The sequence below is a fragment of the Ursus americanus genome, chromosome 21, assembly GCF_024610735.1.
Source record: "Ursus americanus isolate L20-20 chromosome 21, mUrsAme1.1.p, whole genome shotgun sequence".
In the NCBI taxonomy this organism is placed as follows: domain Eukaryota; kingdom Metazoa; phylum Chordata; class Mammalia; order Carnivora; family Ursidae; genus Ursus; species Ursus americanus.
In genome coordinates, this window is record NC_142147.1 from 48174199 (window position 1) to 48190843 (window position 16645).

Sequence of the window (16645 nt, forward strand, 5' to 3'; positions counted from 1 at the left end):
AAGGGAGCTCTTTGTATCCCACCCACTCGCTTCACAGATGGGGAAAGTGAGGCCTAGGAGGGGCAGAGAGGTCCTGACCCCAGCACCTGGCCCCACACCCAGCTGCCTCCCGACCCCAAGTCTGCCCTGCTCGCAAGGCGCTGGGAACAGACAGATGCCACTAGAAAAAACACAGGACTTTATTACTCCCATTACAAAGGGCAGGTCTTCACAGGATGAGGGCAGGAATTCCGATGGGGAGGAGGCCCCTACTTGCCGGCGATGAGAGGGTTCCGCAGGACCACGATGACCGAGTCCCCACGCAGGAACATCTTGGAGATGTAGCGGTCCTTGTTGACTGGCTTGGATTTCTTCTTGCCCTTGCCGCTCTTGGGGACCTCGGTCCACATCTCCTTCACATTCTCCAGCACCATGTTGCAATGCCTGGGGGGGGGGAGGGGGCACCGGGAGTGAGGGGGGAGCCTTCCGTCCGCCCTTCTTCCAGCAGCACCCATAGAAGAAGGTGCAGGCCGGGGACCAGGACAGCTGGGGCTCCCATGCCACCTCTGCCAGTTCTCAGGTTGAGGCTTCGGCAAAGAACGTCACCATTCTGGGCCCCGGTGTCCTGCTCCCTAAAATGGAGCCATTCGCAGTGCCTCCCTCGTAGGGCTGCCGTGAAGATAAATCAATCAATATGGCATTCTTGTAAAGACTTAGAACAGGGCCCTGGCCTAAGGTAAAGGTAAGCAACATGGGTCCGCTTCTGTTTCTTAACTCCAAGTACTTCCGAAGGCATCAGCAGAAGAGCTGCTTCTCTTTGCGGAACCAGAGGCCCCTGGGGCCTATGGGGGTACACGGCGCCTCCACTGCCGTCCTGCTTGGGCCCTGTCTCCTCAGGGTGCCAGGTGGATGCGTGTGAGGACAGGATGGATTAGCGCACTCCACGAGCACTTGCAATGAATGAATACAGCAATGAAGCAAACAGAGGATATCCCTGCCCTGATGGGATCTGTGTTCTGGTGAGGAGAGAACGCTAAGCAAGTCAACAGACGGACCTGACACACTGTCAGACTATGTTACCTGCTATGAAGAAAAATTAAAGCCAGGCGAAAGGATAGAAGGATAGAAGGAAATGTTACTGAGTGGCAAGAAAAACAGAAAATAATTAAGAAGAGCGGGGAAGCTCTGTGCCCTGCTATGGAGTAATATCCACCACAGACTGTTGAGTGGCAAATACAAGTACGCAAGGAGAGGGATCTTTTGAGGGGAAGAAAAGGGGCAGGACAAGCACTGATACCGCCCGCTTGCTTGTACAATACAGAATCCGGGAAGACATTCGGAGACGGGGCCGGGGTGGCGGGGGGCGCAGTGTGGTGACCTGGGTAGACTGGGGACAGGCTGCATGGCAAGTTTTCGTTAGACTACTATTACTGTTTTTGGAATCCTGTAAATACATTAGCAATTCAGAGAAAAATTAATTAAAAAAAAAAAAGATGTAGCGTACCCATATGGAAACACTTCCAAGGTATACTGTTAAGTGAAAAAGCCGAGATCTAGGGGCGCCTGGGTGGCACAGCGGTTGGGCGTCTGCCTTCGGCTCAGGGCGTGATCCCAGTGTTCTGGGATCGAGCCCCACATCAGGCTCCTCTGCTAGGAGCCTGCTTCTTCCTCTCCCACTCCCCCTGCTTGTGTTCCCTCTCTCGCTGGCTGTCTCTATCTCTGTCGAATAAATAAATAAAATCTTTAAAAAAAAAAAAAAGTGAAAAAGCCGAGATCTAAAACTGGGATGTGCCATTAGCAGTGATTTAAAAATAAAGAAAAGCACTCTCCTCTGTCTGTTGGTCTGATGTCACCTGAGGAGACAGACCTAAGGAGTTCGCCATGGGGGGGATTCCTGGGGAGGGCAACTGGCGGGCAGGGAGCAAAGACTTGTTCTTCATCCGGCGCTTCTGTTTCTTTTGAATTTTGCCTCAACTGCATGCACTGCTCACCCAAGAAAGTAACAAAATTAATACAGTAAGTAAGGGGGTTAAGAATGCCTTAGAGGACCTGCAGGGATGTTCTCAGACTACTGATACAGTGCGAAAAACAAGATGCAGAAGAGCACATGGGAGAGTCAATCTTAAAAACAATTAAATTTATGATAGGACATAAGTCAATTAGACCTCAATAAAGCTGTTAGCTAATACCACAGAAGAGCCCCTGATGTGCGTGGGAGAGTCAAATGTGGCAGGACACATACCAGGGTAGGAGGCTGGAGGCTGACATGGGGGCAAGCAGCAGCAAGGGGAAAAGGAAAGAATCACCTTAAAAAAAATGTATGTGTGGGGCGCCTGGGTGGCACAGTCGGTTCAGCGTCCAACTCTTAGTTTCAGCTTGGGTCATGATCTCGGATCCTGAGACCAAGCCCCGCCTCGGGCTCCCTGCTCAGTACAGAGTCTGCTTGGAACTCTGTCTCCCTCCGCTCTCCCGCCCCAAATTAAATCAAATAAACCTTAAAAAAACGTGTACAGGGGCGCCTGGGTGGTTCAATTGTTAAGCGTCTGCCTTCGGCTCAGGGAGTGATCCTGGCATTGTGGGACCGAGCCCCGCATCAGGCTCCTCCGCTGGGAGCCTGCTTCTTCCTCTCCTACTCCCCCTGCTTGTGTTCCCTCTCTCTCTGGCTGTCTCTCTCTGTCAAATAAATAAATAAAATCTTAAATAAAAACAAAAAACAAAAAAAACAATAAAAAAACCCCACATGTACACACACGTATATGAATAAACCACCACCTACTGTGCTCTAAGTGCCCAGGCCCCTCTTCTAAGCACGAAGCCAGCAATTCTCACTGCATCTCACCCCCAGGAGGTAAACACTAGTGTCACCTCCAGCTTCCAGAGCAGGACACTGGGTGCAGCGGGATAACATTTTGGAAGTGGCAGAGCCCAGGTTCAAATCCAGGTCTATCTGCCTCCATGGGCTTGGCACTTCCTATTCTCATTCTCGAGAAGAAACTAGGCTCAGACTGAAAAGACTCATTCATGGTCACATAACAGCTTGTGGGGAAAACATTCTAGACTTATGCTTTGCCACACCACTTCCCAAATGCTAACTGAAGGCTGCAGGTTATACGTTTATTGAACATTTATCATGTTAGCTACTGAGCCAAGTACTCTTCCTACAGAATACTTAATCCTCACAATAGTCCTACAAGGGGTATTTTTATGACGCCCATTCTGCAAGGAAACTGAGGCCCAGAGAGGAAAAACCGCTTGCTGTTCCCTCTGGCCAAAACACTCAGACCCTAGCTTGCCCCTTCATTGTATTTAGGTCTGCTCATCATTGCCTCTTCCTGTGGGGCCTCTCACGTTACAGTCTAGGACAGCACCTCCTTCCCAGCACTCCATACTCTTACTTGGCTTTACTTTTCTAAGATTTTATTCATTCCTTTGAGATAGCGAGCAAGAGAGAGCACGAACTGGGAGGGTGGGGGCAGAGGGAGAGGGAGAAGCAGATTCTCTGCTGAGAACCTGACGTGGGGCTCGATCCCAGGACCCCACAATCACCACCCAAGTCGAAGGCAGATGCCCACCAACCAAGTCACCCAAGGTGCCCCGGCTTTACATTTCTTTCTTTCTTTTTTTTTTTTTTAAGATTTTATTTATTTATTTGACAGAGAGACAGCCAGCGAGAGAGGGAACACAAGCAGGGGGAGTGGGAGAAGAAGAAGCAGGCTCATAGCGGAGGAGCCTGATGTGGGGCTCGATCCCAGAACGCCAGGATCACGCCCTGAGCCGAAGGCAGATGCTTAACCGCTGTGCCACACAGGCGCACCCCCCCCCCCGCTTTACATTTCTTATGACAAATTATTTATGTGCTTGCTGTCGGCTTCCCTACCTACGGCATAAGCTCTCTGAGTATAGGAGCCATCTTTGTTTTAGTCACTGCTGTGTCTCTGGAGCCTAAAAAAGTACCGGGCATGGGTACTCTACGTTATAACTGCAAAAACTGATTAAGAGCTTCCTGTGTGCCAGATGCTGTACCTCTAATAACTTTATTACACATCGCATGTATTAAGTCACTGAATCTCTGCAACCACCAGAATCAGCGCCACTGTATGGAAGAGATAAAGTTACCTGCTGAAGGTCGCCTGGCTGCTAAGAGGCAGAGCTGGGACATGAATCCAGGAAGCCTGGCTCCCAAGTACATGCCCAGCACTACTGTACTGCACAGCTGGAGGGACCACAAGACACCATCGACCTTGGGGTCTAAAGGCGCTTATGTCCCGGGACTCTGAAAACCTTGTATTCAGGCTCCTCCCACTGGAGCTGGGACCACATCTCCCGGCCTGGACAGAACACCTTCCAGGACCCAGGCACTCACCTGTCGAAGGCCTTCACGCGGCCCAGGAGCTTCTTGTTGTTGCGGCAGTTTATAAGCACCTGGGTGTTGTTCTTGACTGACTGTGTGAGCACAGAGAGCGGGCCTGTGTTGAACTCCTCCTCCTCCCGCTTCTGCAGCTCCTCTGGGGTCATCTCACTCTTGGGCTTGTTGAGGAGGCTCCTGAGTGGGCAAGCATGGTACCCGTAGGTGAGGGGGCCCAGTGCTGGAGCATGCGTGGTCCCATGGCCCCGCACTTGGTGTCTCCCCAACCTTTCCCCCACATACCCACCCTCCGGCTCAGCTCCTCTCCCTTGGCATCACCACTCGGAGGCTTAAGAGACATTTCCAACCTTTCACATCCTCAGTTGAGCTCCAGATCTCCCAACCACCCCAACCTACTCCATCCACAGCTTTCTAGCTCCTTGAGCAAAAAAGTCTGATACCAACTTGACTCTTCTCTCTCACATCCTGCATTCCATCTGTCAGCAAATTCTGTCATCTGCTCTATAATATTCCTAGAATCTCACCGTTTCTTACCATGGCCGAAACCTCCATCACCTCTCTCCTAAGAGCCTTGTCTCCCTGCCTCCGCCCATGCTCCCTGATGGTCTGTTCTCCAGAGCAATCCCAGAGGTTGTATCAAAACCTAGGTCATATCATCTCACTCTTCGAAACCTTCCCATCTCTGGGTAAAAAGTAAAATCCAAAGTTTTTACAATGCCCTGCATCTGCCCATCCCTCTGTTCCAGTCAGTGACCTCCTAGGTGGTCCTTTAAGATATTAGGCAAACTTTCACCCTGGGCCTCTCCATTTGCTCTCCCTCTGTCTGGATACCTCCCCAGGTATCGTTGTGGTTCTCTGGTTCTTCAGGTCTTTGCTCAACTGTTGCCTTCTCAATGTGTCCTGCACTCGTTATTAAGTTACCCTCTCTCAAACTGGCATTCCCCATTGTTTTTACCCTGCTCTATTGTTTATTTACTCACAGCTCTGGTCACCTAACACGCCATATGCTTTACATGTTTATTATCAGTGTATTCATTGCCTGCCTTTTCCCACCCCATAAGCTGCAGCCCCTTAGGGGGAGGGGGTGGTATTCAACGATGTATCCCACGTGTCTAAAGCAGTGCCCGATACGGAGCGCTCAATAAATACTTGCTGAGTGAATAAATCAATCAGGAAAGTCATTACGGTGACTCGTGAGCCGAAAAAGTCGCGAATGAGGTGAAAAGCCAACCGCCTCCAGCTCAAATTGTCCGGGTAAGTCCCGTACCTCAAAGCGTTATTTCTAAAACTCCGCACTCCCCTTTCCCAGGTTCTTCGCTTCCCCTTAAAATCCATTTCAGGAAGACTAATTATCTGGGAAATCCCAGCCCATTAACAGATAAAGCTGCCTTCCCTCTCGAACTCAGGACCCGTCAAAGGCCCCATGCCCGTCCTCAAACTCGTCAGGAGAAAGGTGAGTACTTTACCCCTAAAATCTCTGCCTCCGTCCCACCTCTTCCCACCACCGGTAAGCGGCCACATTTACGCCCTTAACCCCACTCCCGCCGCCAAAGTTTAGCCCGGCCTCACATGGTGGTAGTGGCTGCGGTCCCAAGTCAGCGCCGTCTCCTCCGCGTTGCTGCTGCCTCTGAAGAGAGGGCGAGAGGCGGGACTTCCGTTTCCTGCGGCCCACTTCCGCCCGCGCCTGCGCAATCCTAAAGTGCGGGGGCGTGGCCTGTTGCCGTAGCGATCCGCTCCAGCGCCGCGCGGAGGTGGGGTAGAAGCATCGCGTAGTAGTTCAAGGTCTTTCAGGACCATACGGGATAGATATTCACGACAATGGAGAGAAGAAGAAAACGGATTCGACTCAAATCACTTCGTTGCAGAGCGGCACAGGTTGAAGGAGGGAAAGGACACCCCATTCCAAATGCCCGCCGGCCCTGCCTTCGGGGGCGCGGTCTCCGCGAAGCCAATCGGCTCCTTGCTTCAGGGACGGACACCACCCCTTTTCCTTCAGCGTCGGTTCTATTACGTGTCTATTGAACTTTCCGACTCCGAGTAACCAATCCTTTGCCTTCATACGGGAGGGGCGTGGATCTGCGCCTGGGTCCAATGTTTTCCACGATCAAACATTTCTCATTGGCTTCCTTTCCTCCGCTAAGGCGGAGCCTACCCATTTCGCGCTCCCTTTTGGGGTTGTGCAAGCCTCAGGGGAACCAACCCCAAAAACCCCAGGGAGACCAGAAGGCGTGTTCTCAGAACGAGAGTCCCCATTGGCTTCACTGACCGAGGGAGGGTGGGATGGTGTCGCCGCTCTTCTTGTTCATTGGTCCGGTGATTCCATGGGGTGGGATTTGGCTGGGCCTAAACTATCCGCGGTCCGGGACCGGTTTCTGGGCGAAGCTGCCATGCCTTCCGGGGGCCGCGGGCGGTCCCGGCTACGGCTCGGGGAACGTGGCCTCTTAGAGCCACCCTCACCGCCCAAGCGCCGCCTGCTACCGCGGGCGCACTTCTTGCCCCTGCTTCTGCTGTCCCTGGCCGTGGCCTCGGCGTTCTACACCATCTGGAGCGGCTGGCACCGCCAGACTGAGGAGCTGCCGCGGGGCCGGGAGCTGCGGGTGAGGCTGGGCAGGGGCACGGACACCGCGGGAGCCCTCATTCCCCGCCTCCCCTTCCCCGAGGTCTCAGGTTGACGTGGCTGTATCGTATGGCCCTAGCCGCAGGTGCTGCGGTCTCCGTCCTTAGAGCGCATGCCCGTTGCTAACGAACTGAGGCTTCGAACTTGTTCTGCAATAGGTGGTTCTCCCTAAGAGGAAGGGTCTGGAGTAGTAAGACTTGGAAGTTCCAATCAGAAAGTCAGCTATTTGGAATAGTCCTTCCTCTCTCTCGGCCTTGATTTTTCCGTTAGGATTGGGGTGGGCTGAACCTGATGGGCTTAGAGGGGCTTTTCCCGAGTCTAGGATTTATCCTTGTAAACCTCCGATGCTGGAGGCTCGAATTAGGAAGAAGAACCGGGGTTTCTTAGGGGCGATGGCGTCCGGGTTAGGGTCGGAATGGGGGTTGCTCTCAAGCTGGGCTCTTCTCTTCCCTATCCCAAGGGCCGGTTGATCGGAAGCCTCCCAGAAGCTCGGCTGCGGAGGGTGGTGGGGCAACTGGACCCACACCGTCTCTGGAACACTTATCTGCGCCCCCTGCTGGTTGTGCGGACCCCGGGCAGCCCCGGCAATCTCCAAGTCAGAAAGGTAAAGGGCCGCACCTCTAACCCCTGACCCCGCAGCCTGCCAGGGAATAGGAAATAGGCAGTCTGCCCAAGATCTCCCGAGTAGCTAAGACGCAGAGCTGGGACTCTGACTGGAGCTAATCTGAATCTAGAGGCCCACGTTGGTAACCACTAGGCTGTGTTGCCCTCTGTACCGCCCCCCAAAATTTACTGTGTGCTAGGCAACAGCTCTATGAGGTGAGCACTGATGTAATCCTCACTGTGCGATGGAAACTGAGGACCGGAGCAGTTAGGCATTTTGCCCAAATTCCACAGCTAATAAATGGTATGCCCAGGGTTTCAACCCGAATTTCAGGTTGGCTCCAGAGCTGGTACAATAACATCTCTATATTGCCTCCCAGAAAGCATCCAGTCATTTGAAGACTTACCCCCTGAATTCAGATCCCACCTCAGCCACTTGGAGTGTGACCTTGGACTAGTTTCTTAACCTCTCTGTGCCTCAGTTTCCTCATCTGTGAAATGGAGCCATCAATAGTGCCTATTCCTACAGGGTTCCTAGACCAGGGCTTGGCCCACAGTGAGTGCTATCGAAGAGTGAGCTGGGATTAGTCTTGGCATCTAGAGGCAGGGTCACGACACACCTGGCACTCGGTAGGCCCTCAGCAGAAGCATGTCTAGGGAATGACTTACACCAAAGCGGGGGGTTATGAGTCAGCCCAACTGCTCTGCATGGCTCAGGTCACATGGCCCTTCTCCTGACCTCCTCCCCAGTCCCCACCCACCCTCCCACCTCTCTCCTGCCACTAGTTCCTGGAGGCTACACTGCGGACCCTGACCGCAGGCTGGCATGTGGAACTGGACCCCTTCACGGCCTCAACACCCCTGGGGCCACTGGACTTCGGCAATGTGGTGGCCACGCTGGACCCAGGGGCTGCCCGTCACCTCACCCTTGCCTGCCATTATGACTCCAAGCTCTTCCCATCTGGGGCTCCCTTTGTGGGGGCCACAGATTCAGCTGTGCCTTGTGCCCTGCTGCTGGAGCTGGCCCAGGCCCTCGACAGGGAGTTGAGTAGAGCCAAGGAGCAGGTAAGGAATGGGGAAAAGGGTGGGGTGCCGGGGCTGCCTTGACCCTAGTCCAAGCCCCCCATTCTTCCCTGCCTGGACTTGTCTTCCTGCCTCTGTTCCACACTCGCAGTCACAGATTTCTTTCCCTCCTCTGAATGTCAGATCCCGTCTCTCCTCTGTCCAAAACTCTCCCACGGCTCCCACCCCATTTCAGGCATAAGCCAGAGTCCTTACAAGGGCCCATAAGGTGTGCCCTGTTACCTCTCAAGTCTCCTCTCCCACCCCTGTCCGTCCTCGTTCCACTCTAGCCACCCACCTCCTCCGTGTTCCTCAGATTCACAAGGCTCACTCCCGCCTGAGAGCATTTGCACCTGCTGTTTGCTCTGGCTAGAATGCGCTTTTCGAAGATAACCTTCCTGACTGGCTCCCACCCTTCATTCAAGTGTCCACTCCGATATCACCCCCTCAGAGATGGTTTCCCAGCCACCCTGAAAGAGCTCCCGTCACTATCCCAGGCATTTACGGTGCTTTACATGGATGTATTTGTCCATCTCCCCAGCCAGAACAAGCTCCATAGAGGCAGGGGTTTGGCTGCTTTTGTTTTCTGCTGTATTCCCTAGGCCCAGAAGATTACCTGGCATCAATGAGGACATCAAGAGAAATGTGTGGAACGTATAAATGAAACAAAGCACAACTCTTCTCCTGTTCCTCCCCTGCTCAGACCCCCTTCCATGGTTCAAACCCCCGTCACGAAGCCCAAGCTCCCTGGCATCTGCTCATCCCTCGGGCCTCTTCACGAAGCATTCTGGCTCTGGTGCCAACCCTCGGCCATACTGCTTCTTGCCTGGGAACACTCTCCCCGCGGCCCTATTTTGCCAGGCCAGCTCCCCCTCACCTCCGTGCAAACGTCCCTTCCCAGCAGACCCAACGTGCTCCGCAGGCCAGGTTATCCCCAACTCCCTCCCCATGCTCCTTTAGAACCCCAGAGTTCTTGGAAGCATATGTCGCAAGTGCATTTCACTCCATAATGATTGGTTTGTGGGTCCGCCTCTTTTGGTAAATGAAGCTAAGGAGTCAATCATAATCAGAGCGGCCCCTTCTTAGTTACTATATGCCAGGCGCGATTCCAGGACCTGGGTTCGCATCCTACCATATGATTAGAATTGTTATTAACCCCACTTCGTCATCTGATGCCTTGAGAAGTTAGTAACTTACCTGTAACTGCTCGGCTACGGGATTTGAACCCAGGCAGTCTGGCTCAGAGTCTGCACTTCTGGCCCCCACGCCGTATGAGTGAGGCGACCTAGTTTGCCCTCTTCGGCGGTGTAGGTGGGCAGGAAATGTGGATGGGTCGAGGCCGAGGGCTGGACTCGAGCTGGCCCTGACCCCTGGCTCCCACAGGAAGCCCCGGTGACTCTGCAGCTGCTCTTCTTAGACGGTGAAGAGGCACTGAAGGAGTGGGGGCCCCAGGACTCCCTCTATGGCTCCCGGCACCTGGCCCAGCTCATGGAGTCTGCACCCCACAGCCCAGGCCCCACCAGGATCCAGGCTATCGTAAGACCAGGGGACCCACTGGGTTCCGGTGAGGGAGGGAGAGGGCAACGCAAGGTTGGCAACATCCCACCTGGCCTCTCTCCCTAGGAGCTCTTCATGCTTCTTGATCTCCTGGGTGCCCCGAATCCGAACTTCTACAGTCATTTCCCTCACACGGCCCGCTGGTTCCATCGGCTGCGGAGCATCGGTAAGGGTGACCGGGGTGGGGGGGGCAGGCACCAGGCTGGGATGCGGGAGGGCCAGCCGGGTGGGGCGGGTACCTGTTCTCTGAGGGGTCATCCAGCCTGCCCTCTACCTCCCTTCTCTCTCTAAGGCACTAGGGCAGAAACACACAAAGATCCCTCAGCAATCAAGTGCAGCGATTCTGCATAGGCTCTGGGTCCGATAGCCCTGGGTTTGAATTCTGGCTCTGCCTCTTCCCAGCTGGGTGAACCTGGGCAAGTGGCTTCATCTCTCTGAGCCTCCATTTCTGATCTGTAAAATGGGCACGATAGTAATGATAATAGGGGTATCTACCTCCTAGGCTCAGAGGGAATAGAGGAGCCCAGGAACACAGTGAACCTACAGTAAGGGCTAGCTAACTACATCCTTGTGGGGATGATCAGTGCTTCACCCCCAGGCCTCCTGCCCTGCCCTGATCTGTGAGCCGGAGGACCTATGACCCCGAGGGGGCTGACCCTTGCTCTCTAATCCCCACCACCTCCAGAGAAGCGTCTGCACCGCATGAACCTGCTACAGTCTCATCCCCAGGAAGTGATGTACTTCCAGCCCGGTGAGCCCCCTGGCTCTGTGGAAGATGACCACATCCCCTTCCTCCGCCGAGGTACTTGCTATGGTGGGGCGGGGGCGGCATCCAAGGGAGGGACAGGTGGGACCTGGCCCTGGCCCCTTCCCAAGGTTGGGGACTGGTGGCAAGTTGCTGAACTTCTTTGTGCCTCGACTTTCTTATCTGTAGAATGGGGACACTAAGAGCCTCTATCTCAGACTTGTTGAGGGGACCGAATGAGCTCATACACGTAAAGACGTTACTTGCACAGTGCCTGGCACACAGTACGCATTCAGAGAATGTTAGCTACTACTATTGGTGCCTCAGTGATCACAGATTCCAGGACTTGTTGTCTTTCAAGGCCCTGGGAGCCCCTCAGAATCACAGACAAGCTTCGAAAAATGCCCAGTTGCATTTCAGGCCCACGGAACCACAATCTCACGTCTCTCCGTTGCTTTTACAAAACTCCCAGATGATTCTGTCGCACAGCCAGGGCTGACAACATCTGGTAGAGGGGTTCGGAACATAGGTTTTAGAATCGGACAGGCTGGGGCGCCTGGGTGGCCTAGTTGGTTAAGCGTCTGCCTTCGGCTCAGGTCATGATCCCAGAGTCCTGGGCTTGAGCCCCGCATCGGGCTCCCTGCTCAGCGAGGAGTCTGCTTCTCCCTCTGCCTCTCCCCACTGGCTTGTGCTGTCTCTCTCTCTCTTTCAAATAAAAAAATAAAATCTTAAAAAAAAAAAAAAGAATCGGACAGGCTTGGGTTCTAGCGTCTGCCGCTTACCATTGGTTGACCAAAGGCAGATTACTCAGGCTCTCTGAGCCTGTCTCCTGCGTTTCTTCTGGAAAATGAAAAGACACAGACACACACACACCTGTTTGTATATATTTGTAATCACAGGGTCGGGAGGCGTGAATGAGATTAGGTAAAATGCCTTCTCGCGAAGTACATGGCATATTATAGTAAGTACTAAAAACTGCTTTTAAAATTTTTACTCCCTAATTTATTCATTCCCCAAATTTGCCATTCCTGACTGTGTCTACTTCAGTGATTCTCTCAGTGATTATTTCCCAGCGCAGGTCCTGGGCCGGGTGTCTAGGATACAGTGATGGGCCATAATCTGCCCGGGTCCTGTCCAGTGGGGGGGACAGGTATTTAGCGAATCTTGACAGACCCCGAGGGAAGCGCTCGGAGGACGGGAACCCATCGTAGTGCAGGGTTAGCAACACAGACTTGGGAGACAGGTGGCCCGGGTTCAGATTCTCACTGTGCTATTTACTAGAGGCAGGACCCTAGGCAAATCACTCTGCCTGTCTCTGCCTCGGCGTCCTCGTCCATAAAACAGGGGCAAATATAGGATTGTTGTAAAGGATTACTGTAAGGGTAAAATGGTGTGTGTGGCCTTAACAGAGGGCCTGGACTAGAAGGGCACCTGGCTGGCTTAGTCGGTAGAGCACCTGACTCTTGATCTTGGGGTCATGAGTTTGAGCCCCACGTTGGGCATAGAGATTAGTTTAAAGAAAAAAAATTTTAAGGTGCAAGTTATGGGGCACCTGGGTGGCTCAGTTGGTGAAGAAGGGTCTGCCTTCTGCTCAGATCATGATCCCAGGATCCTGGGATCCAGCCCCACAGGGGGCTCCTTGCTCAGAGGGGAGTCTGCTTCTCCCTCTGCCTCTGCTGTTCCCCCTGCTTGTGCTCTCTCTGTCAAATAAATAAATAAAATGTTAAAAAAAACAAAAACGTGCAAGCTATCAATAAAGAGAAAAAGAGCCTAATAATATACCTGGCAATATGAGGTCAAAGACATCTTTCCCTTCTTCTGGTCTTTGCATAATCCCTTACGCTTTGAGTTTCTCTAGTTTGTGTGTGAGAACAATAGATATACTGGATATGTGTGTGTGTGTGTATATATATATATATATATATAATTTTTTTTTTAACTAACATGTTGCCCTCACATGCTTAAAATCATCATTCAGAGTTCTTCAAGTGCCAGGACAGAGCATCTTCTGGGTGGGGGTGAGGCGGGTTTCCCCAGGCCTGGGGCTGGGCTCCTGGGTCAGCCGTCGGCCTGACCGAGCCTCCCCTCTCTCCTGCCAGGGGTCCCGGTGATCCACCTCATCTCTATGCCCTTCCCCGACGTCTGGCACACCCCGGACGACTCTGAGGCCAACCTGCACCCCCCCACGGTACACAACCTGAGCCGCATCCTCGCCGTGTTCCTGGCCGAGTATCTGGGGCTCTAGCCTCTGTGGCTGACTCTGAAGGAGACATGCCCGGCCAGGACGTGCCAAGGTCACGTGGAACCGATGGAGCTCAGGCCAGGCTGCCTGGGGTATGCTGGCTTATCCTTTTCTTTGGTTCTACTTATGCTATGATTCGAACACCCTCTTTCCTTTGACTCTCAGGCTGCCACTCTTTAAAGACGTGGAAGAGACGAGACCACTGTGGGGGCGACACCCAAAGGAATAAGAGCTTAGACCCCATCCTGAAGGTCTGAAGGATTGCGGGGGCCCAAGGCTGTTCTCAGTTTTAGAGTCGGCAGACCTTGGACTGGCATCTGGGCCAGCAACGCCACCCCACCACATGAATTCTCCGCGGCTTATGTTTTTATGTCCATGGATGGACGTGGGGTCCACAGGGGATGTGCGTGGAAACAGGAACATAGGAGGTGGAAGCCAATATTTGGAAACTCGAATCAACCAGACCCAAGGGCAATAAACCAGTGTTTCTGTGAAACATCCTACAGAATTAGCATAACTAGGTGTTGCATGAAAAAGGGGACTGAAGATGAGGGATGAGACATAAAATGAGTTTCTTCATTGCACAATGTGAATTTTCAGGAGTAAGATAGAATACAGTGTTGTTTCCCCAAAGTATTTCACCGCAGACCCCCTCTATTGGGAAGCTCCTAGAACTAGGGTACCTCAGATGACACCTTGGGAAACGTTAGGTTTTGACAGTTTGAGTGTATTCGTGGGGGGAATGAGTGAGACAGATTCACTGCCAGCGAGGTCTACCAAACTGTCCTTTCCCTTTCAGTTGTGGGTATGGGAGTGTGAGATGGTGGGTGTCGCTGAAAATCTAGTGATGGCTTGGGGAAGTACTTCTCGACCCACCTAAGGTTCAGACTCAACGGGGGTGCTTAATAAAAAATGCAGACTCCCTGGTTCCACCCCGGACCTGCTGAATCAGAACTCCAGGGAGGGCTGGGACTCTGTAATGAGCACCAGAGGGAGTCTCCCGATCAGCGAAGTTGGGGTCCTTAAGGATACAGTGTGGGGCGTTCCCAGCGGCTTAGCAAACCTACCTACTCAAAAGAAAATAATAAAATGGAGGGCGCCTAGAAAGGGAGACCTCTGCCAGGTTCCGTGCCTGCTGGTTTTGTGACTTTGATGAAGCCCTGGTGGGCATCGGGGAGACCAGGCCAGGATGGAGGGTTACACAGCGAAGGTGAGCACTAGGCTTCCAAGCCAGCTGGAGAAGACTCAGGAGAACTCACGGGCTGAAGCTCAGGATCTCAAAGGAGAGAGGATAAATAGGAGGTCCTCGTTCGTCGTTTTCCACGGAAGCTGACACCTATTGGGCACCTACTGTGTGCCAGGCACCGTGAGCACTTTACCCGCATCAGCTCACGTAGTCTCCGCCCAAGTCCTGAGGCAGGTACAACTTCCGTTCCCCTTTTGCAATGGAGGCGGGAGGGCTGAGGATTCTGACCCGGTTGTTTACGGAGTTCACGTGCTCACCCTCAGCTGCAACTCCTACCTCATGTCCCATCTACAGAGATCACCTGTGCTGGACCAACAGCTGGTGGGCAAAGGGTAGCTCCTCCTGAGGCTGAACTGACTGCAAGCTAGAGCGGGGTTGGTGGGGGAGGTGGCGTGAGCCCCGAGTTTAGAACCGGAAATTGTCAGACCTCAACAGCCAGGGCGGCAAGGCTCTCCAACCACCGGGTCGGCTCCTGTTCATTCATTTCTCGTGTGGCAGGAGCAGTGCCAGGCACATGAGAGCACCCCATCTCCCCTTCTCTCACAGCCACCCCGAAAGTAGGTAAGACCATCACCCCTGTTATCAGAGACGGGGAGCTATGTGCTGTTACGCCCCTGGCTCTCGATGCACGATGCACGATTGAGGACTGCGTACCAGGCACAAGGCAAGGGGGCCTGATGCTCACTTTCCCCCCTGGAATTTGGGGCAGGGATCATTAGCCCGTTTCACAGTTGAGGCTGCTGCTGCCGCTTGGCACGATGTTTTCCCCAGCTCCCGTCCTCCCCCAGACTTCATACTCTTGACGGGGTCCCTAGGTTTATCTGCTCAGCACAATGCCTGAGCACTCTAGGTGCTGACGTCTCACAAACCGATCTTTTGAGGGACTGTCGGGATTCTCATTTTTCACTTGAAACAGCTTCAGAGAAATCAGTGGCTGCCCATCACGGGTCTAGGTGCACTTTTCTTTAAAATTCACGCTGCTTATTACGGATGGGCCTTATCGGTGTCATCCATCAGTCCGGAATTCACAACCATCCTGTCTTAAAATATTATCTTGGTACCATTGTCTCTTCTCATTCTAGAAGGTCAACTGAATGTGTTATAGACATTCTCACTCTATCTTCCTTTTTTTTTTTTCCATATTTTGTTTTCTTTTTGTTTGTTTCTGCCTCTGTGCTACTTTTTGGACCTCCCTCTAGTTCAATCAATCATTTTTTCACTTGTGTCTGGTTTGCTATTGAGGCCAGCCACTGAGTTTTTACTTTGAGTTCTTGTGTCTGGGGCTTTTTCCCTTTCCCATCTGCTAGGCTATTATTTAGTTCTGGGTTGCCTGCAGAGATTTCTAAGCTCTTCTACACGTTTGCCTTGCTCGCTGAAAACGGAGCGATCCTATGGAATCTTTCGTAAGCCGTGAACGCTGAGCACCCCCCACTTTCCAAAAGTTTGTGTCACACCACTGCACTTTCACAAAAGACCTACCTTAGGGGATGCCTGGGCGGCTCAGTTGGTTAAGCCTCTGCCTTTTGGCTCAGGTCATGATCTCAGGGTCCTGGGATCGAGTCCTGCTTCGCACTCCTTGCTCAGCAAGGAGCCTGCTGCTCCCCCTGCTTGTGTCGTCTCTGACAAATAAATACTTTTTTTTTTTTAAGATTTTATTTATTTATTTGACAGAGAGAGAGACAGCTAGTGAGAGAGGGAACACAAGCAGGAGGAATGGGAGAGGAAGAAGCAGGCTCCCAGTGGAGGAGCCTGATGCAGGGCTCGATTCCAGAACGCTGGGATCACGCCCTGAGCTGAAGGCAGACGCTTAACGACTGTGCCACCCAGGCACCCAAATAAATAAAATCTTAAAAAAAAAAAAAAAAAAAAGAAAAGACCTACCTTAGTACCTGTTCTTACTAACAGAAAGAGATCTGAAGAGGATTTTCACTTTTATTAAAAAAGCCGTTACTGTACTAAGGTAGGTCCTTTATAAAAGTGAAGTGGTGTAATTTGAGCTTTCATAAAGTGGGGGAAACCTGCCCCTGCCATGACTGGCAGGTTCACGGTCCAAAGCCCTTGTGAGCCGGCTTTTGCTGTTGTGTCTGCTGGTTCTTGCTCGTGGTGCTTTATTTCCAAGCATGTTGGGTGACTTGACTGTGGGCTGCTCATTGTCTGAAAAATCATTGTGATTCTAGATAACAGTTCCTTACCCCAGAGGACTTCTCTTTCTGCCAGCCAAGCTCAGA

The 16645-nt window shown here is 52.7% G+C and overlaps 2 protein-coding genes across 3 annotated transcripts; one reads left to right on the forward strand and one right to left on the reverse strand.

Moving 5' to 3' along the window:
- Positions 1-161: 161 nt before the first annotated feature.
- On the reverse strand, positions 162-6072 carry SNRPD2 (small nuclear ribonucleoprotein D2 polypeptide). The gene is made up of 3 exons (XM_045776320.2): positions 5915-6072; positions 4343-4522; positions 162-423 (listed from the first exon to the last, which is right to left on the reverse strand). Coding segments are annotated over exons 1-3 (357 nt in total). The 5' UTR covers positions 5917-6072; the 3' UTR covers positions 162-248.
- Positions 6073-6651: 579 nt separating this feature from the next.
- QPCTL (glutaminyl-peptide cyclotransferase like) lies at positions 6652-16291 on the forward strand. Of its 2 annotated transcripts, XM_087870919.1 has the most exons (8): positions 6652-6942; positions 7423-7566; positions 8352-8630; positions 10011-10163; positions 10251-10350; positions 10870-10986; positions 13029-13117; positions 13337-16291. In XM_087870919.1, exons 1-8 carry the CDS (start codon positions 6667-6669, stop codon positions 13349-13351), a joined length of 1173 nt encoding a protein of 390 aa, XP_087727045.1. In that variant the 5' UTR covers positions 6652-6666; the 3' UTR covers positions 13352-16291. The 2 variants fall into 2 exon arrangements, with proteins under 2 accessions (XP_087727045.1, XP_045632274.1); XM_045776318.2 differs by having other exon boundaries at positions 13029-16291.
- The last annotated feature ends 354 nt before the right edge of the window (positions 16292-16645 follow it).